Here is a 21,012-nt window from a genome sequence, read left to right as displayed (position 1 = left end):
AGTTCATAGACAACACTTATCGGCCAACCAAGTTGTGAAGTGGGTGAGAGCAGCGGATCTAAGTGCTGCTTGCGGGTCCTTTCCCCTGCCCTGCTTGCTTGGTATACTATGATTGGTTTTGTTTTGTTATGTTATTTTTTATTCAGTTGGGGAATTCCAAGTTCACATGCATATAATTAACCAAAATAGACAGCTTAACAGATTTCTAATTAAAACCACAATACCGAACTAAGCTGCAAATATGGAAACAATTGCCAAGCTTCTTTATTGGTTGGTACATTTTGTTGGACGATTATTATAGAACTCTGTTGATCTAACTAAATGTACAGGACTCGTTCTTATGGTTTTGAACAGGTCAGCATCCATATAATGTCTTATTCACTATATCTGAGTGAGCGAGGTCAACTTGCAGTCACCAATACCATGCTCAAATGAAGTGCCATACTGCACAGCAAGGACAATGTATAATACCTATGCTTCAGAGAGATCAACTTTCTCATTCATTGGAGCTATTACTTCAGGAGATGGATCTTGAATTCCTTCTGCATCTGATGGTTGAGATTCAAGCTTTGCAGCAGCCTGCAACACTCGATTTTGAACATCTAAGGACGAGGGTGAAGTTGGAAGTCCAATGCGATTGGTTTCTAACTTCCCAGCAGCCCATGAAAGTGCCTGCGCCCCAACTCTGACAGGAGCCAGCAAGAGCCTTCAAGAAATTTTTTAATTAGAACAAATAATTGATGTCAAAGTTCAGCGAAATCAGAATGAACTTATAAAGACAAAGAATCACAATCCTTAGTCCATGAGTAAGATAACAAAAATGCAAAATTACACAAAATATTCAAGATGACTTAATCAGCATTTAGCTCATAGATGACTCCAGCAGGACAGGAAGAACAAGACTATTGGTGTGTAGAGGGCCAAGGTCATCCAATTCTACTCAATGCAAATGACTGACAGTTGAAATAACATTTTTAAGTTTCCAGTTCATGAGATCTTTTTCACTCTTCCGCCACCCGAGAAAATAATGCCTGGCAACAGTCATCATAATCATTTTTTGGAAATGGTATCATAGGACTCCACCATCAGGGGCCACAGAGATGAAAATTCACTAGTTGTCTCAAAAGATTAGTAACCCTTAAAGAGAATGTATGCCTGTCACTATAGAAATATCATCACAAAAATAGCGAGCAGAATAATATTGAAGGATATAAAATATCATACAACTGGAAACAAAATCAACTACACTACTTAAATTTTGTGCATTTTTGTGAAGTAACATTTAAAGAGAATGTATGCCAGAAATGTGGTTAAATTGATTACATAAAATAAACTATTTGACTTCAATTTTAATTTTGATAAAAATGTCTATCTCTAAGATGCAAAGGGGTATATACAACTATTGCTCTGTACATGAGTTATTGTCCATATTTGTGTATAATATATAGAAGTGCATGCTCTAAATGCCCCTTCTATCATTTTGGCCTTGCATCAAATTCTGATTCTGTTTTCACAACAAAGCAATAGTAGATGCAACCTAAATATGGACCTGGTTGAGCTTGGGGTTTGCCAAGTTTCAGAACCAACTAGGTCTAACCAAAATTGAACCAAGACTACTGGCTGATCAAGTTCAAGTCCATACTATATTAAAACAACACAGAGCTTCCAGCAACACTAATAGAATATCTTCCTTTTCTTAAGTTTATTCCCTAGGGTAATGGCATAGTTCAAAGTGAATAATAATACTCCCTTTGTCCCATAGGTATTGTCGTTATTTGACTTTTTATGGTCAAATTTTTCAACTTTGACTTCATTTTATTTCAACTATTATTGATTAAAATATGAAAAAAGCTTTGAAATTTTGAATGAAGAGGTTTTTAATATATTTTATAAATATTTAGTTTAATAACATATTTAAATAATCACAGGCAAAGTTTAAAAAATTTAACAGCAAAAGTCAAACGCAAACATTATTTACGGAATGTAGGGACTACTTTTAAGTGACATCCCAATCAATAGACTAACTACCCTACCTTCAGATTCTGAGAATGATGAAGAGCTACAAATAATAAGATTTCTTAACTTGATCTCAAGTGGGTTTGTTTTTCCTATTAATAGCAACAATGCAAAAATAAACTAGACAATCATTTTAAACCAGACTAGTTAATGTCATAAGTGTCAGTATTATAAGCTCTATGAAGAAGGCCTTACCTTATGTCTTTCTTCAAATCTTCAGAGTTCTCATATGAAGAGACCCGCCAGTAAATGGTCTGGTGGAGTCAAAAGGAAAAAGCAAGGTTAGAATCACCATTATCAAAAATCCAAATGCAAATGAACTGCTGAATTTTTATTTCAAAGTATTCTATAGGAGAAATTGAATGAAGGATGTTCAGCATGCCTACAAGAATTCGAAACCATTAGTATACATTTAGAACATATTTACGGGCCTTGGTCAGTACATTGTCTTATTTTAGAAACTTTTCCAAAGAATCTTTTTCATATGATTATAATTTTTCATTGCTTTCAACCAACATCTCACAGGAGTACACCACATAAGAAAAAGCAAGGGAAACAAAGAAGAGAAGGGGAAAAGGTGGGGGAAATGGACAAAAGCCAACTTCTTATTAACTAAGAGTCGCCAGTAATAATTTTGTGCCTGAAAGAAACCATCTCAATGTCAAAAGGAATATGTAAGTATGTGGAACTTGGATGATAGAAAATCATCAGATCATCTTTTACCATGAAGATCTCCCAGGTGGGAATCGTGAAACCTAATTTGTATTTCTGTTTGAACTGTGACTTGCTATTTGGAACTGAATCACTCAGGAATCTACAGATTGCAGCTCAGGTTCCTTATGATCTGTCAGGTTTTGGTGTTTTATTGAGTGGGGTAATACAGATAAGGTAGTCAGAAATGCCTGCTAGTCCTTGACATCCTGCTACAGCCACATGATATGAGAGTTTCTGTACATTTTGTAGGTCAATTGAAGGAGAGAGAACTAAGTCAATAGCTTCTTGACCAAAAATTGATCAGAGAGTTCAAATAATTAAACAAGCAAATTTCCAGAGAGACCAAAGGACATTAAGCTAAGATAAAGATACTTAATTCTTATTAGAACACTGAGTAATACCTAATGTGGAACTTTAAGGTGCAAAGAATACACCAGAAACTAGAAAGATGCAGTATTAAAAGTCCTTCAGAAAATGTAGTACCCAGTTTATGTTGGCCATGCTAGTGACAGAGACAATTGGAAGGCTGAACTAAATAAAGCCACAGGTTGCTAATATCAGCGACATTGCCAATATATCCATGGATATATTGGGTTCTCATAGTTTCTATATATTTTCCACTTTTTCATTTATTTTTCCCATTGATATAACCATGCATTGGTGGATGAATATCGATAGACTGATCACCACTAATTGTTCACAAAATTCATCAAGTTTACTTCAAAACTCAAAATTCATGAAAAATACGACTATTGCTGAAAACACCCAAATTTTATATTTTTCATTTCATGGCATCAATTATCTAAGAACTTGAATTATGATCACAGTTTGACATCCTTTATGGTTTTATCATATTTGGTAGAATTGGAAATTTTCTTACAAGAGAATTTAACTCAATAGTACCTAGTGACCTAAGAAGAATCAATTTTCAATATGATATAAGCCCCAAAGGAGGCATACTGCATAGTACCATTTATTACAGTTCAACAACACAGGGGCCATGTTACAACCAATCACCATTCTCCTGGTAAAGAAAGATGGTGTTGTATGTTAAGACCAAACTTTGACTCTGTTTCCATAATATTGTAAAAATCACTAAATCCTTTATATATGTCTTTTTGTGCATAGCAATTCAAAAAAGTTACAAAATGCTGATAGTTTGTTTCAGCCCTGACAAACAAGGGAATTAATATCTAAGTACCAAGACCTTGAACAAGAGCACTTCAAGGCATGAGAATATACATACCTGGACAAGGCCAAGAATACCAATAAATTGTAATGTTTTCTCCCACTCTGATAAGTAGAGGAACAACATAAGGAAAAGGTAAGTAGTTATCAATAAGAATGTTGCAGAAGCATGACAAAAACCTGGAAAATAGGTTAACAAGAAGAAATATTATATAATCATCTCACTCTCTCTCCCTCCCCTCCTCCCCCTTCCCCAACCTCCCTTTCTCTCCATTATCTAAATTTCAAATCAAAACTTATAGTTACAGTAATGGAATTCAACAGTTCTAAGAAAGTGCAACTTGCATGTTCATAGACATCACAACATAAAAGTTCACTTTGGAATTTGGATATTGTCACAATCAATCATCGCTTCTAAGTTTTAACTTTAAAAGAAAAAGGATAAGTTTCAAGGAAGGACAAGATACCTATTAGTGCGTAGACTGCTGCTGCAGAACCCTGCCACAAAGAAATGTATTTAGCATTTGATGGGTTCGAACTGATATAATGCAAGAGGAAATGATGATGAAATTAAACACCCTTCTAGATACAAAATATATTTTGTACATTGCTCTGGCTAGTATAATGAGAATACTATTTTGAGTAGCATTCTAGCTAGAGCATAAAACTTATGTATCAGATAAGCAACTTGAGTCTTACCACACCATACCCAAGTAATTGCACCGGAGAAGGACTGATGTCTTGTAAGATTGCCTCAGCTTCCTGAGGGGAACACAAGATAGAATTAGTTAAATGAAAAGATAGAATAAAGAGAGAAAATGTGTTAGAAAGCATTTTTTTTTTCAAATCATTCTAAGATGGCACATTTTTGTTAGTATAAGCTATCACTAGGAAATCTTTTCCCAGTGTGTGGCTTAAATGTATCCTTCTACTAAGGTAAGGCCAAGAACACGTCTTGACATGATTATATGAAAACCCAACCTGCTAAGCTAACTGTTCTGTTCGTGGCACAAAATTGTTAGTCCATCCTAAATTAGGGCTAATGCCTAAACAAAATAGAGTACAATGCACCCCTTTTTTTATTCAACTTAACTTATGTGTTGTTTGATAAACAATTGAAATTTTCAATTCTTTGAAGATTTTAGTTTTCAATGATTTAAGATTTTCAATGTGTTTCATAACTCATTTGGAAGATAACTTAATAAAAGATTTTCATGAAAAATGTTGAAGATATCAAGTACATAAAGGCTACTTAATATATTAAGTCAATGTTAGTATGTACATTTTTTTGTCAATGATTTTATATTCTTCTCTTTTTAACTCTTCTTAGATATAAAATCTCCATAAAAGCATATCTCTTTTACAAAATATTCAATAGAAATATATTCAGCATTAATTTTCAGTAGTGTACCAAATGGTTGTCATAGCATAAATTCTGTACTTAAGAACATCCATTTTAAACATTCTACACTTAATTTGTTAGTGTTGAATTTTTCAGTTTATTAAACAGCACCTTAGTCTTCAAATGCGTAACCTAGAGGTTGACGTATGTGTAACCACCGTGGTGCAGAAAACCAGACAAGTTGCATACTTAAATGACCTTTAGAATCTCTAAAGTTTATGCCAACAGTTAAGAAAAAATAAAGAAAGAAAAAAAAAGGTGAAAAGCTCTAAATTCGAGCATGTTTTCTAGGTTGGGGACTCATAACTCCTCTACAGATTTCTTTCAACACAAGCTATAAAACAGCTATTATATTTGGGAGCAGTAACATCTAAGATTGTAGATTAAATACATAACTATAAATTGGACAAAACTATCTAAAATCAAAAACATTCACTCAAGAAAATGTGTCTTATTTTCCCATGATGACCAAGTATATTCTAATAAAGCATGTAATTTTCTCCTTCTTTTGTTATTGGAACAACAGATTATGCATTTACTTGTAGCAGTTCTGTCAATGAAATATTAGTTCAGAGTAGGTTATGGTCTTCTAATCGCAAAAATAAACACATAAACAAAAGACAAAACAAATTGAAATCATAATCTTATGATGTTGATTAGAAATCAACATAGAAAATTGTTTATATAAAGACATATAGGAAAGAGAATACAGCATAAGAATACCTCATTAAGTATCGTAAGCGTTGTCTCAGGCTTGAGCTCCTTAATCTGGAGACCCTGTTTCACCCATGATTGGAAGCCGCCTTGGACCAAGTAACGTCTCTGCAATGTAAAATAAAAATAAACAATTAGTTTATGCAACCTGTTTTGCAATACCAAACAACCTACATAGTATATGAAATGCAATAATTCATTAAAGTAAATACAAAGATAACTACTAGAAGTCGACAACTTCATTTCACAATCCACATAGGTGAACCATTCAGCTTTGCAGAATGAGCTAATGGCACAGTAATAGATCGCTTAAGGAGGTATTACCCTTTTTCTTGAAACCAAAAAAAGTACCACAAGGTTCTGACACAATAAACAGGCACTTTTTGTCTGAGGAAATCTCAATGGGAATGATTCATATATCCTACAGGCTAGTAGTTTAACTACAGGCCCTAGGGGATATCAATTGCCTAAAATAGGTTGTAACAGTGCACCACTTGGTCTTGCTCTAGGGACTTTCTTTATGGTATTTTCCCCGTTTATTTACATTAATCAATTCACCTTATCAAATTTACCATTAACTGGACCAAAAAGGAAAAGAAAAGAAAATTTACCAGTTCTAAAGTGCCTTTTTGCAGGTCTAAAGCAGTTCCCCTAAACTTCTCTTGTGTAATACAGCCAAGATCATCCCATCTACATATACCCCAACAGTAAAACCATCTTTTGGTTAACAGAAAATCGCAGAAACAAAATTCCTCAATTCCACTTTCTGTTTTAGCATCAAACTTCAACATACTCAGTACCAACTAAACTGCGAAGTGATACCTATTCCTCCTAAAGTACAAGCCCTATAGTATCCCAATATTCTCCAAGCCTGCTCAATCAATAATCACATAGGAAGATTGTTCAAACCTGCCATACACAATCGCCAACCTCTTTGTTTTCTAAGGTTGCTGAGCTTGCTCATCCAAATTTGTGTTCATTGAAGTTTATACACACATGCATGTGCATGCACACACATATATATATGAACTATAAATCCAGATGGGGGTGAGCATTTGATCACTTCAGGTACATTGGTTAAATTTTTTGGCAAATTTAGAATTAATTATTCCAATAAGTAATAACTGAGGACTTAATTAATGAAAAATTACAGTTAATTTAGTTTAGAAACTGAAAATTTTGAATTGCTTTTGAAAACGGAAAATTACAATGGCAAACTTTTTCAATCAACAATTGAGTAATATAATTACGGAAAAAGAAAAGAATAAATCAAAGTTGGGCAGAGGAGTATGTACATGTGTAAATAATTCAACAATTCCCATCATCATCAGATAAGAAAAATTCCCTAAAAGTCATTCCAGGAGATGTTTAAAATATAATATATTTAATCCCTATGACCCACTCCAAAAGCCTTGACAATGAAACAGAGAAAATACACTAAAAAATGTCAAAACTACTACCTATCCAAGTCTCAAAGAACCAAAACTACGACTTTCATTTGAGACACTTCCTATGCCTCTTATGCTTGTTCATGGCCCCCTTTACCTCCTCCTTCACACAATCCACAAACCTTCTCTGCATCATTAGAGTTTGCCTCCTCATCCTTCATGGTCTCCAACAGATCAAATCTTGTTGAAGACTTGAAGTGATGAGACTCAAATGATAGCCAGGAGGGAAATTCGGATAGGATGGCAAGGGGTTTGTAGATACGATATATTGAAAAATGAAATTAGATTGGACTGAGGAGAGTGAGCAACGATGTAATTCTAAGAATTCCAAAATAAGGGATTAGGATTTGGGGATCTGGCTATTTGAGGCTGACCACATTGTCAGTGGTTTGGGCTAGTAAATTTTCAAAACCATAACTGACCAGATTAATCAAAGATTCATTTTTTTCCTAAAGCTGCTCCAATTAACCAAAAAAATAAAACTTGTGAACTGAATTTAATCTATATTGGTTATTTCCATTTTAAATGAATATGCTCACCCCTTAGACCAAAGACATTCCTTGAACACTTAGCAGTCATATTTCAGAACACATATAGAGGTTTCTGTCATGTTCTGGTTCGTCAGCATGAGTTTTTTCGTTTTTTTTTTTTTGGCCAATTAAACATGAGATTAGATGTGATAGTTAATACACAAAAAAGGTAGGTGATGTCAATTCATGGATAATGCAATTCTCTCTCATTCCTCTTTAATTTTGTGTAAGACAAAGCTATTTTTCTTACAGAAGAACTTTGAAAATAAGCATGCACTTACCTTAACCCCAAGTTTTCTCAATGATCTTGCAATTCCTTTAGAACGACTACCATCAGCATCCAAAATAATAACCTTGGACCTGTCCTACAAGTGGCAGAAAAAAAAAAATTATGATGTCCTATTCAAAAGTCAGTAAAAAGGACCATTCCCCGTAGTTAACTGAAGTTAGATCCAACTATGTAAAATATTGGAGTCTGGAAGTGCATAATCAACCCTTGAACTAATTTATATGTCATAGAATTTACTTCAGTTTGTCCCCATAAATTCAGTCATTTTAACTCCCCACATCTGTCTCTTCCTCCAACCCACCCTACAAACCATGGTTTCATAAAATTCTGATTACGTTTAAAACAATAATAGTATTTTTATTTTCTTAACATGCATGTGTTCAGATTATGTTTTAAGAAGAGCAAGAAAGGGTAAGCAAAGGCCTAAAAATAGGAAGACACAAAATTATATGCTCGTGTTCACACCAACAAATAACAACATTACAGAGTTTGGTGAGTCTAACCCAAGATCTTTTTTGATCTTTCACAAAGCTTGGCTTAGAACTACTAAAACCTGTCCAGAGGTAAACAATGAAAAACAAGAAGCTGCAGACCTCAACAGTCTTCAAGTTCCGAATAACAGCAGCAATCAAGGAGTCATCAAGGTCCTTTCCACTCTTCAACAGTTTCCGCATTGAGCCATTAACCTGAACATAAATGAAGGCCAAAAGACATAAAACTTCAGGGAAGAGAATATAAGTAATTACCAACATGCGTTGTCTATTTTGCAGAAAGCAATACTTAACAATTAGCAACAAAGGAAAAGTACCAAAATTTTGAAATCCATGTAATATTAAGATGTTCATCCAAACCTCAGGTAAAGATACACTAGCATAACGAAACCGAGCCACTCTTCGAAGATCAGGAATGCCATCTCTCTCTCTTAAATCCTTGACAAAGTTAATGCCCAAAAATAAAGACTATTAGCCACGTGAAATTCGATAGAACAGAAACTAATTTTAACCTCAGAAAATTATACTTTAATCATCCATAAAGGCAAATATTGCCTAAGCAAAGTGGTATTAAAGCATTAACATAACTTAGTTGACTAAGTCACTTTGAATGAATATCAATGTAAGTAATATGATTGTTGCTACAAAGTAGAAGAAAGGCACTTGGGCCTGGGGTTGGTTTTGATAGACATTCTAAGTTTGGGCCATGGTGCTCTCTTCTTTACTCAAATAAAAAAGGGCAAAAGAAGCCAACTAAAGGTCAGAGTCTCTTGCCTCAGGCCGGACATCAATAAGAATAGCATTCTCCCTTCCAGTCAAGAGCTCCAAAGTTAATTTAGGAGATAAGTCCCCAGAGTAACCACTGTATGCCCATACCCAGTAAAACGCCCTGCACAGATCTGATAAAAAATATAAACTCCCCATGCAAAAAACAAATAATTGTCTTAAATGTATGATTAGAAATAAGCACAAAAGAACATTCATACCATAAAGTGGCCGAGGTGCCAATCAGAAGGAAAAATGGGATAATGGGATCATTTGGGTCAAAGCCAAGACTCCTTTCCAACCCCTCAATACCAATGTAAACCTGCTTGCAGCATATTGAAATTCAAACAAAATGCTCCCAACCGAATAAGAACAAATGCTGATTAAAAACATAAGTGAGCTGAATCCCATCCATGAATCTTCCAACAATTTATAGGATCTCCATAGCAAAGTGATGATTGATGAATTTGATTAAAAAACATTATCCTTGAACTAGAAAATTTGACTACTCATAAAGTTGATTTGCTTCAAATCGTGTTCTATTGTTTAGTACAATTAACTCAAATTAGTGCCAACTACTTACTAATAACTACAAGCAGAAGTTTGCTTGTCAACCATCCAAAAAGGTAAAAACCATGATTTGTGAAGCTGATAAGCATGCCAAATAAAAGATTACCTGTTGAAAAGCAGCCCCAACAGGCTTTAAGGCTGTTCCTGTTCTCTCTTCATACAAAGCCAGTGCATCATTGATCTCTGGTGGAAGACGTTCCTTGGCAGAACCATAAAAATGTACCAAAGAAGATGCCCCATTTGATAAAGAATCCTCCACTACAACAATTGTACGCCTCAACAAGTCAACCAGAAAAGCATTAGCTTTACCCAAGGCTTCAGTCAAGTCATTTGACAAGTTAGAAACCTTATTGCTAGCTGATGCCTGCACATTGTCTACAGCTTCAGAGGCGCTTGTAGTAACAGAATTTATAGATGATGTAATATTATCCAATAAGCTTTTCACAGCATTCTCTCCCTTGTTTACAGAAGAGTTGATGGACTCATTAAACCCAGACAGAAAATCATCAAGACCAGTTTTCACACTGGATAATGAATCATTATCAAAATTCAGGGAGCTAGATGCTGCAGTGGAATTGTCAGGCAGCATGTCAACAGTTGTCACGGTTTCAGGTCCCACCATCCCTACGGAATCATTGGTACTTTCAGCTGACTGATTTGTCAAATCCACAAGTTTCTCTTCCGCAGCAGATAAGCTAGAAGTTTCCACATATTTCAATTGCCCAACTTCAAATGGGGTTGACTCATTTATTGCTTGAATTGAAGGACTCCCCTCATTAGAAAAGGTGCATTTAACATCATCTAACTCATCTGGGCAAGAATAACGATTAATAAGATCCATGGACACTGGTTGTTCAGCACTTTCAACAAAGTTGGAGTAGAAAGACTCCATTGCTTGTGGTTTAAAAGACATTCTATGGAGATGATTTCCATTTGACATGCCCAAAACAGACTTGTCTTGAGCATTACATCTGGACTGAAAATCCTTCTGGAATGGAGTGAAGGGGCGGAGACCTCCATGGAATGAAATCTGCCAGAGGCATCGTTTCAAATACATTAATAGACTGCTTCTTAAGAAACAATTAAGCAATACCATTTTAAAGGAATGTCAGGACTTGGTAAAAACGTTTGTTACACAAGGAAATGAATACTTTAGCGATATAAGCAAGATAACACAAGCAACAAACAACCGACTACTAATTTATCCTATAAACAAAAAGCAATGCCCAAAATAACTAGGACATATTAAAGACTGCAACCGACAGTGTATATAATCTTCTCTAAAACGCAGTACCCCCTAAATGCAGCTCTGATTCATTCACTAACCAACTACTACAAACTCCTGAACAGTCAAACAGATTGAATGTACCATAAGCAATTAAACTTTATTAGTTTAATTAAAAGGAAGTTATTTAAGCATGAAACAATCAAAATTTAACGAAATCAAATAAACCAATACAAACTAGTCAAATAGTGTATAGAAGCGAGAAGTTTACTGTTCAAGAAAGTTGAAACACCACCTGAGAATGTGAAGAACAACCAGGGGTGGCTGAGCAAACAGGCAACATCGTTCAAATGTTCTCAATAGCACAGCAACGTTGGATTCAACAAACTCTCATATCTGCTAAAATTCCACCAAAAACAACACATCAATCTCCAATATGAAGACACCTGACTACTGAGAAATTCAAAGTTCATTAGACGAAATCTGGAAACAAAGCAAAAAGGGTAAAATTTTTAGGACAATCCTAAGTCAATAGAATCAAAAGTATTAATGGGGATCGAATATTAAGCAAGCTTGTTTAAAACCCATTTTAATTTTGAAGACAATGAGATCAAAACTTATAAGTCTCACTCCAAAAAAAAAAAAAATTTAAAGTCAAGTTTTTTCCTTTTAACTGATTCCTTTAATGGGTTTCTTCAAATTCAATCTCTAGAGTCATTGCACTAAATAACATCCAAATGCCAGAAACAACAACAAAAAAAAAAGAAAGTTCTTTAACGTGGGATTCTTGAAAACTTTACAAAAAAAAAAACCAAAGAGGAGATCAAGTATTCAAGTGGGGCACCAAGTAATTCACTCTAAAATGCAAGATTGCAAGTTTCTACCAAAACTGAAGCAGGTAAAATTAAAACAAGTTGAGAACTAGTACTTGAAAAGAGTTAAAGGGAAAGAAGTAAGTGCTTAAGGATATTGGTGAGCATGCAGATTGCGGGAGGACCATGAGAATCAAGAGAAATATATAAACAGAAAGAAATGGGTGACGGTGGAAAATCGTATGGATTATTCAAGCCGTAAGCTTCATCTGTTAATGGCTTACTTGGCTACTCTTTGCCTCTCGTTTGGTTTGTGGGGACAAATTTCGGATTCCCATTTCTTATGCGGTTTTGTCTTTTTGATTAAATTCTGAACGTTGCCCCTGTGGTATTTTATTATGTCAAATTTATCCCCCATTTGTTGTTTATTTTATAATTTTAACTGAAAATATATTTTTTATGCGGTACCCTTTGGCGGGGACATGAATAGGAAGCCGATAATGGATAATTCAGGACAGCAACGTCTGGCTCAGTGATGAGCACTCGTTTTTCTTTTTTGTCAAGTTTCCATGTTTGGAATAATGGAATGGGCATTCCATTCCGGGTTTGTTCCGGATGGATGCCCAATCCATAGTTTGCTTCAAATTATGAGTAGAAATGATCATGTCGTATCAAGGGTTTTTTCCAAGTTTGATCGGAATGGCCATTCTTCTTCCCTTCATAGGATTAGCTATTTTCGACTCTGTCAAGAAATAGAAATAATATTTTATGGACCATTTTCAAGCATAAGCAAGAGAATATAATTGAGGATTAAATTTCTATCATTTTCGATGGTCAAAAAATTATTAAATTATGTTAACGAAAAGTTATGATTACCAAAAGTGAGGAAATGGACTTTTGATGACCAAATTCAATTGAGAAATACCGACGCGGGGAGTCAAACAATTACATCTATCGCTGAGAACCATGATGATGCGTCGCCAGCTTAATTCTAAGCAGCCCAATCTCCCTCGTTGCAAGGCTTTTACGGTGCATCAGTGGCTTGGAAAGGAAGATGGAAAAGAAAAATATGGTGATGAAAAGGGAAACAAAAATAATAAAAATTTTATTAATTAAATAAAAAACTATATAAATTATTATTATTTTAATACAAAATAATTTAGCCATTTATGTTTATTCCAACAAATAAAATATTATAATAATTATTTTATTTTATTTTATTTTTCACTATTTTATTCTTAGGAAGTAATCATTCCATTTCTCATTTGTTCCTTTTTTTCCATAAACTAAACCTACTATTAAGATGAAAGCTTCTTCTCTTCGTCGGAAAACCAAAGGGGTTGTGATATGGGTCGGGATGCCAATGCGGTGTATAAAACAGTCAATTTGTGTAACCATTTTTCCGACGAAAGAAAAAGCATAATTTAGGGATGATAATGGGTAATTTGTACATTCAAGATAAGTAGTTGATATTATCTAATGTGACTTTATTAAGATTCTTTTATGAGATTTCAATTGGAAAATAATAAAATAATACTCCTAAACACCTTATTTTGTTCCAACTTTGATTTCTTTTTATTATTTTTATTCTTTTACTTTTTAATTTCATTTTATTTTTGTTTTTTTTATGTATATTCTTATTTATTTTGAGTGGGACTTAAAAATTTAATGGGTCTATGACCTAATTTATAAACTGGGTACAAGCCCAATTTTTTTTTTTTTAAAAAAGCCATTTAGGGCCTCGGGCTAAGAAGCCCACAAGACAAAAAAGAGCAAAAGAAAATAATAAAAAAAAGAAAGTCAAAAATCAAAACAAGTAAACAAAATTAAAAAAAAAAAACCCTTCCTCTCTCTGTCAAATCTCTAAAAGATATTCCCATTTCCAATCTCTAAAATTTCTTTATAATCCCTAAAATCAATCCCTAACAAAATAAAAGCCAAGTTTCTCCTATGTCCATGCACTTTTTTTGTTATTTTAATTTAATTGTTTAGTTTTTATTTGTACATTTATCATAATCATGAAAATAGAATTAGATAAGATAGATTTTAATCAAAAGTAAAATAAAATAAATTTTGATCAATCAAAATTTATTTTATTTAAAAATAAATCTTTTAAATAAAATTTTTAATAAAGGTTACAAGTAGTAATTTTGAAAAATATTTATAATTAGTTTAAGTATCAAAATTATTTCAAAGTGTTTGTTACTTGAATTTGATTACAAATAATAAATCTTTTGAATACTTTCTTACATACGTTAAATTAGAGCAATCATCAAAAAGTTTTCAAATTTTACATAAAATTTTTTATATTCACATATGTCATAAACTTTCAAATTACCAATTATCTAGTAATAATTAAACATGTATATATTCATTATAGAATCGGTCAACTATGTTTTTATCAACCAAAGCAAACCATCATAAAATTGAAAAGGGTAGAATGCTGAATATATCTAATTCAATATACAATTTCATGATTTTTTAAATAAAATTTACTGGTATATAATTATATAACAAGAAATTAAAACTATTCTTTATATAAATATAAATAAAAAGATGGAAGTCTAAATTTGATCAGTCTACTCCTTACATAATGAATTTAATATTGGGACATTTATTAAAAATCAATTTAAAGAGAATTGAAAAATAATGATAAATTTCTATAATTAAATTCGATGGAATAACCTTTTTGTTCATCTTAATTTTAATATTTTTTATCACATGACATACATTAATAAAAAAAAACTTTATTTTTAATAAAATATTATTTTTAAATAAAAATATTGATTGTTATATAATTAAAACAAAATATGCTATTTGTAAATTGATGGGTCACATAGTTAAAAAATTAATCCATCTTTTATTAATAAAATGCCATATCATGAAAAGTAAAATCTTAACACTATTATCAAATATTTTTAAAGAGACTCTTAATAATGTTAGAATTAGATTTGTTAAAATTTAAATAAAATAATTAAAATTGCAAATTTAAAATAAGAAAAGAATCGAATTTAGATTTTTGAAATTATTTACTTGTTAATCTATTTAACAGATTTATTATTATTATTTTTAATTATATTATTTGTCCTTACTCTAATCTTAAACTGCTTCGGAAATGATTTCACTATATAAGAAAAGTTCCCCTCCCTCTGTCGGTTAAACCAAACACTAAATTTCCAGTTCCACCGATAGATATCAAACGAAAACCCTAATTCCGGCAATCAGATTGAAAGATGGGAGAGAGGAAAGTGCTGAACAAGTATTACCCGCCGGACTTCGATCCGTCGAAGCTTCCGAGGGCCCGGCGACCCAAGAACCAGCAGATGAAGGTTCGAATGATGCTTCCCATGAGCATCCGTTGCAACACCTGCGGTAATTACATCTACAAAGGCACAAAGTTCAATTCCCGCAAAGAAGATGTCATCGGCGAGGTACATCCTTTTTAATATCCGTTAATTTTTAGTTTTCTGTTATTCTTAGCTTGGGTTTAACCATTCGGAGATATTGGTGTTTGTTTTTCCATTCAAACGCAAGCCAAAAACAAGTAGGAAAAGTAATAATCGAACGTTCGCTTTTGCTTTCTAAGATTCTGTTTGGTTGTTATTTTTTCTATTTACCTTTTACTATTTTTTTTATTTTCATCGCTATTCAAGAAAATCAAAATGTAGAAAAACAAAATCGTAATTAATTTTAATAATGAACAAATAACTAAAATGTAATACTAATTATAACATCATTGTTTTGTATGAAGGTAAAATCTTGCATTTTATTGTTAGAAGAAATTGCATTTTTAGTTTTTAATTTTTCAAAAAAAATTCTTATGCGTTTTGCTTCTTAGAGCAAAAAACCTGGTAGTAAAAGCAGAAACAAACGGTATCTATAAGTGTTTGTTGCTTCATTCAAAGAGTGCATGTAATGCTGGTATTGATACAGTAGTTAGAACTATGATACAAGTTTCAAGACTGATTTTGTGTCTTCATTTACCTAACCCTCACATTTTCATGAGGTTGTCACTAATTGCAGATTGAGAGCCTAATTTTTAGTGCATTTATTTACTTTTTTTTTTTTTTTGTATTTCACCTATTTGCAGACTTATTTGGGAATCCAAATATTTAGGTTTTATTTCAAATGCACCAAGTGCTCTGCTGAGATTGCAATGAAGACTGATCCACAAAATTCAGATTATACTGTTGAATCTGGTGCAACGCGAAATTTTGAACCTTGGCGTGCTGAGGATGAGGTGAGTGCCTTGTGAATCAAGCTAAATGTTGCTATAGTTCTTTTAACAGTGCTGAATATATAGTCATGATTCTTATAATGAAATCTTGCATCTTTCCTTTTGTTAGGAAGCAGAGAAGGAGAGACAGAAAAGAGAATCTGAAGAAATGGGGGATGCGATGAAATCTTTGGAGAACAGAACGTTGGATTCCAAAAGAGAGATGGACATTCTTGCTGCACTTGATGAAATGAAGTCTATGAAGGTAGTTAAACTAACATTATGTATATTGTGCAAGAGATATGCTGCATTACCGCCATTACAAAATAGAATAACATAAAATGTTTTTTCTTTGTTTTGACTGCATCTATGGGTGTCAAATGGGTAGGTCATAAATGGATTGGGTCATAATTCCTCAGTTGTCCATTTTGTGACCCAATTAATTTATATTCTAATGCCCAACCTAGCCATTGCTCTGCTGATATATTTTGTCATATTCTTTTTTTTTAAAAAACTTTGAAAAAGTTTTTATGCACTTAAGTATTTACTTTTTTAAGGCCATTGTTTTTTTTTTCATAAAATAGGATCTTTTGTGGACTTAAGTATTTGCCATTACTGTTTGGGATTGAACTGAAAAAACCAAAATAGGTCTTTGTTACCAGATCTTAAGACAAAGGATGGCAAGCACAACACAACCAATGCAACAGCATTGCTTTCTCCCGATATATATGAAAACCAAATGAAGCCTCCAAACTCTTGCACCGATAAGATAGTTAGCGCAATAACCAGAAGCAAATTCTTAAGGTTTATCTGTAGAACAGTTCTAATCCTTTACCTAGCCATCCAAACATCTAAACTTATACTATAAAAGAGACAAAGAGAGCTAGGAACATGCATCTCATGCCTCTCTATGCCATCGGTGTTCAAATTGTTGTCAAAAGTAGCAAAATTCAATGAACAAAATGAGGAGTGTTTGGTTGTGGTGTTGGAGTGATGGGGTGGAGCTGCTAGAGGTGATAATGTTGGAGTGACATGGGGTGTGGAGGTTTGTGCCTGAAGCAATGAAGCTGTCAAGAATGGGGAGTCAACTGTTGAGGAGTCTCAAGACTCAAATGGTTTAAATGGTTTGAGTAAATGGGTCAAATAGATACCCGTTTATTATTCAATGATAAAGGATGAAATGGATGCTTGGCCCTTATTTCCCATTGAAGGAAAATGGGCAGGTTTGAGCAGACATTTGGGTATGGGCAGATATTGTCACTCCTAATTTTTCTGTTTGAAATTGAAATCCTAATGGTATATATTTATCTATCAAAATGGCCATATATTTTCTCCTTTTTGGATACTAATGAAAGTCTGTTTTGTATTGCAGTCCAGACATGCTACTGTGAGTGTAGATGCAATGCTTGAGGCCTTGCAGCACACTGCTGCTGAAAAGGTAAAATATTTCTACTTATTTCATAGTGGCTTAAGTAGCTTTTATGCAGAAAAATCTCATGATTGTGCTTCATTTGTCCTCGATTTGATACTGTCCTATTTCTCCTAAAACAAAGGTGATAAATCTTTGGCTGGAATTTCTTGGCAATCACTAGCCCTGATTGAATTTATAGTTTTTTTGAGCTCTGATTTTAACTTTAATGCTACATTTCTGTAATTGTACATAAACAAAGAAAAGGAGAGGGGTTAATATGAAATGGAAAAAAAATGCTGTATTTGCGTATAGTCTGGAAAGATTTTTTTCCTGAATTATGTCAGCTTAATTTAATTACATCAGGTGCTATTAGGATATGCTTCCTGAATTATTGTTCATCCATGTTTAGTGAATGCAAGTTCTCTTAAATCCATTAACTCCAACATTCAAATCTTTATAAATGTTCACATTGCTCATCTCTTATACTTTTTGAGGGGGAGATGCATATTCACACAAACACAAAAAAAAAAAAAAAAAAATTGTAGTGATAAGCACATTGCTTAAGTATGCTTGTATATCTTTTCGCTTTTGTGATTCTGACTACAAGAATATTGATTTGTTAACAGGAGAAGAAGTTAGAAGAAGAAGATGAGGCGCTTATAAAATCAATTTTTCAGGTTAGAATTGCTGTATTGCTCTTCCTTTCTTCCAGTCACAGTTGTTTCTTATCCTTGGTGGGCATGTTTCTAACATCAGTGTTAACTTTATGCAGAGGCCAAAGGAAGTTGTTCGAAGGATTTCGGATGAAGTTTTCAGCGAAGATGGAGATTTGACCCATTTATCAAGTGGCAATGGTGAAACCTCAAATGATGGCTTAAAGGTACTGCATTGTGTAACTTCAGTTAGCAAAATCATGCATATACACATGCATATGAAAAGTTTTTAAGAAAATTGTCTATATTTCACATATTTTCAATTGAAATTGCTGAATGGATTACTGACTAATTAGTTATAGTTTGATGTAATAGATTAAGTAAAAATTCATTTCGTTGTAATAAGTGTCACCTTGAAGATAGAACAAGATTTTTGTAAGGGGTTCACTGTATTGAAGACAAATAGGGAAAGCCAATGTTGTTTGTGCTAGAGGGTGACTGTCAGACATGGTATTTGTTTGACATGTGCATGTTCAATTTTTTCTGCAGTTTTTACTATTCTTAAAGGGGCAAGACCCTTATGATATGTTTACTTTGAGGTGTTGGTATGTTTATGACACAGCTACTTTAGGAACAATGAAGAGTCAGGGCAAGACGGTGGAAAGCAATCAGTTTGAATGATTTGTTATCTCATGTGATGGCAAAAAAATATTCTTCTTGAACTTGCAATTTTATTTTCCCAATGGAGGTTGTCAATTTGCTCTGCACCTATGCAAAGGGCCACAAAAAAAATTTAGGGGATGTTGGTAGTCATGCAACTTGTGCTGAATATCATGTTTATGTCCCTCCACAGAATAGTAGTTATAATGTGGCAACAATTTTCTTCACCATCTAGGTGTGGTGCTTGCAGATGCATACATCAAAATATCTCAATAGAGTTCAAGACAATTTTGTGAAAGATTTCAACTGAAATGTCATCAGTTTTGGGAATTTGTTTCTTTTTTGTTTGTAAGGGGTATAAATTGATTAAATCAAAGAAATTACATAGACAGGGATTGAATTATGTTTGTAGAACTGTGAATTTCCAGCACTTATTTTAATTTTCCTTTTAAATATACCCGGCTCATGGAATACTTCTTTATAGTAAAATCCCTATTACTGAAATTAAATGGTAAATGGCCTGTGAACTCAATCTTTTACGTGTATGCGATGCAGAGGAGAAAGGTGTCTGAAGAAGCTTCAAATAACCCTACAGATGCTTTGACAAAAGCTAGTGTTCTGGACAGCTCCAGCAGCAAAGGTATTTGTTGTATTTTTCGATTCTTTAATTCTACAGTGCAAAAAATGTTAAAATGCTTTATTCTGATCAGAGACATTATTACTCATAGTATAAGTAGTTTAAATTTCTATTTAAAGCAAGAAAGAGTGAAATTGTAAATAAGACTAAACATTTTCTATCAATGCGCCCTGCTTAAATAATGTAGGTTATATTTCTAGAAGGATACAGCATAAGGGTTTAGCTACATGACCAAATTGTAATGCTTCAAAGTAAACCTATAGAATTAAGGTAATGTTTTTAGCAAATTTAATCATACATGCATGTTTTGCGGACATAATAAAACAAATCTCAAAGTATTTTCCTCACCTTTTATTTGGCTACTAAGAGATTGACTAGCCGATCACTATCACTAGCAGCACTGAGGCTTAGTATCTGTAAAATGTGAATCAAGTAATTCCTTTTAGCTTGCATGTATCTAAATATGCTAATGAACTTGTTCGGTTGTTAACAGAAAATTCAAGTGTCTCGGGGACTCGCCAAGGCAAAGTTCCTTTCAAGCCTTCAATCATGATCTCTGTTGTGAGGAAACCAGAAGAGAAAATTGCTAACAGTACAAGCACTGGACTCCAATCACTGTGTCAAAACTATGACAGTGACGACGATTAGTGAATGGAGGTTTTTTTTTTTTTTTTTTTTTTTATCTAACCCTACTAAATGATGACGATTGCTAACATTTTGTAATGTAATTCTGCTGTTAGAACACAGGATTGGAAAATTAAAAATATTAGAAAACATAACAACTTGTGTAAACATCATTTTTATCCAAAGGACTCGTTAATATATTATCAATATGACTCCTTAATGTTACAATTATTCCAAAAGTGTGACTGACTAAATTCAACTAGCAGATACAATAAAATTAAGAAAGCTTTCATTCTCAAGTGTTTAACCTTAATTTGTGTTTTGTTTTTTGCATCATCTTTTGATGGTAAACAATTATTCAAAGGTCAAAGAGTTATAACTTTTAATTAATGGAGAAGATTAAAAGTTATTCACGAAAGTTTCATGAGGTTTATGTTTTGTGGTCTAAAATCATTTGCAAAAAAATATTGACTATGCGGTTATTAATATTGAATATATACAGATGATTTTGTTTTAATAAAAAAATAAAATATCAATTTAAAAATGAAATTGGTCTATTTAAATATCAATATAAATGTTTAAAAATAACTAAAAAAACTATAATGGCACAGCCAAAAACTAGTAAAAGTTAAACTTCTCATTTTTTT

The 21,012-nt window shown here is 33.1% G+C and overlaps 2 protein-coding genes across 5 annotated transcripts; one reads left to right on the top strand and one right to left on the bottom strand.

Moving 5' to 3' along the window:
• Positions 1 to 242: 242 nt before the first annotated feature.
• LOC18602332 (Rhodanese/Cell cycle control phosphatase superfamily protein) lies at positions 243 to 12,472 on the bottom strand. 4 transcript variants are annotated; one of them, XM_007033646.3, is made up of 14 exons: positions 12,449 to 12,472; positions 11,648 to 11,751; positions 10,234 to 11,157; positions 9,779 to 9,879; positions 9,567 to 9,681; positions 9,153 to 9,230; positions 8,895 to 8,987; positions 8,294 to 8,377; positions 6,044 to 6,142; positions 4,618 to 4,680; positions 4,386 to 4,416; positions 3,977 to 4,023; positions 2,212 to 2,270; positions 243 to 706 (listed from the first exon to the last, which is right to left on the bottom strand). In XM_007033646.3, the coding sequence occupies exons 2-14, from the start codon at positions 11,693 to 11,695 to the stop codon at positions 472 to 474; spliced, it is 1,977 nt and encodes a 658-aa protein (XP_007033708.3). In that variant the 5' UTR covers positions 11,696 to 11,751; positions 12,449 to 12,472; the 3' UTR covers positions 243 to 471. The 4 variants fall into 4 exon arrangements, with proteins under 4 accessions (XP_007033708.3, XP_007033707.3, XP_017974902.2 ...); XM_007033645.3 differs by lacking the exon at positions 12,449 to 12,472 and adding an exon at positions 12,281 to 12,440; XM_018119413.2 differs by lacking the exon at positions 12,449 to 12,472 and adding an exon at positions 12,281 to 12,437 and having other exon boundaries at positions 11,648 to 11,748.
• A 2,830-nt stretch (positions 12,473 to 15,302) lies between these two features.
• Positions 15,303 to 20,574, top strand: LOC18602331 (coiled-coil protein (DUF572)). The gene is made up of 8 exons (XM_007033644.3): positions 15,303 to 15,595; positions 16,255 to 16,404; positions 16,511 to 16,645; positions 17,753 to 17,818; positions 18,418 to 18,468; positions 18,564 to 18,671; positions 19,660 to 19,744; positions 20,235 to 20,574. Exons 1-8 carry the CDS (start codon positions 15,398 to 15,400, stop codon positions 20,387 to 20,389), a joined length of 948 nt encoding a protein of 315 aa, XP_007033706.1. The 5' UTR covers positions 15,303 to 15,397; the 3' UTR covers positions 20,390 to 20,574.
• The last annotated feature ends 438 nt before the right edge of the window (positions 20,575 to 21,012 follow it).

The sequence above is a fragment of the Theobroma cacao genome, chromosome 4 (genome assembly GCF_053813885.1).
Source record: "Theobroma cacao isolate CCN51 chromosome 4, ASM5381388v1, whole genome shotgun sequence".
Lineage (NCBI taxonomy): Eukaryota > Viridiplantae > Streptophyta > Magnoliopsida > Malvales > Malvaceae > Theobroma > Theobroma cacao.
The sequence above is the reverse complement of the archived record's forward strand: the minus strand, read 5'-3'. Positions and strand labels throughout refer to the sequence as shown.

Coding starts and splice junctions, on each gene's coding strand:
- LOC18602332 (XM_007033646.3), bottom strand. CDS start 11,695: ATGTTGCCTGTTTGCTCAGCCACCCCTGGTTGTTCTTCACATTCTCAG. Junction 8,378..8,894: donor GGAACTTGAAGACTGTTGAG/GTCTGCAGCTTC, acceptor TGCCACTTGTAG/GACAGGTCCAAGGTTATTAT. Junction 4,024..4,385: donor AGCAGTCTACGCACTAATAG/GTATCTTGTCCT, acceptor TCTACTTATCAG/AGTGGGAGAAAACATTACAA.
- LOC18602331 (XM_007033644.3), top strand. CDS start 15,398: ATGGGAGAGAGGAAAGTGCTGAACAAGTATTACCCGCCGGACTTCGAT. Junction 16,646..17,752: donor ATGAAATGAAGTCTATGAAG/GTAGTTAAACTA, acceptor TTTGTATTGCAG/TCCAGACATGCTACTGTGAG. Junction 17,819..18,417: donor AGCACACTGCTGCTGAAAAG/GTAAAATATTTC, acceptor ATTTGTTAACAG/GAGAAGAAGTTAGAAGAAGA.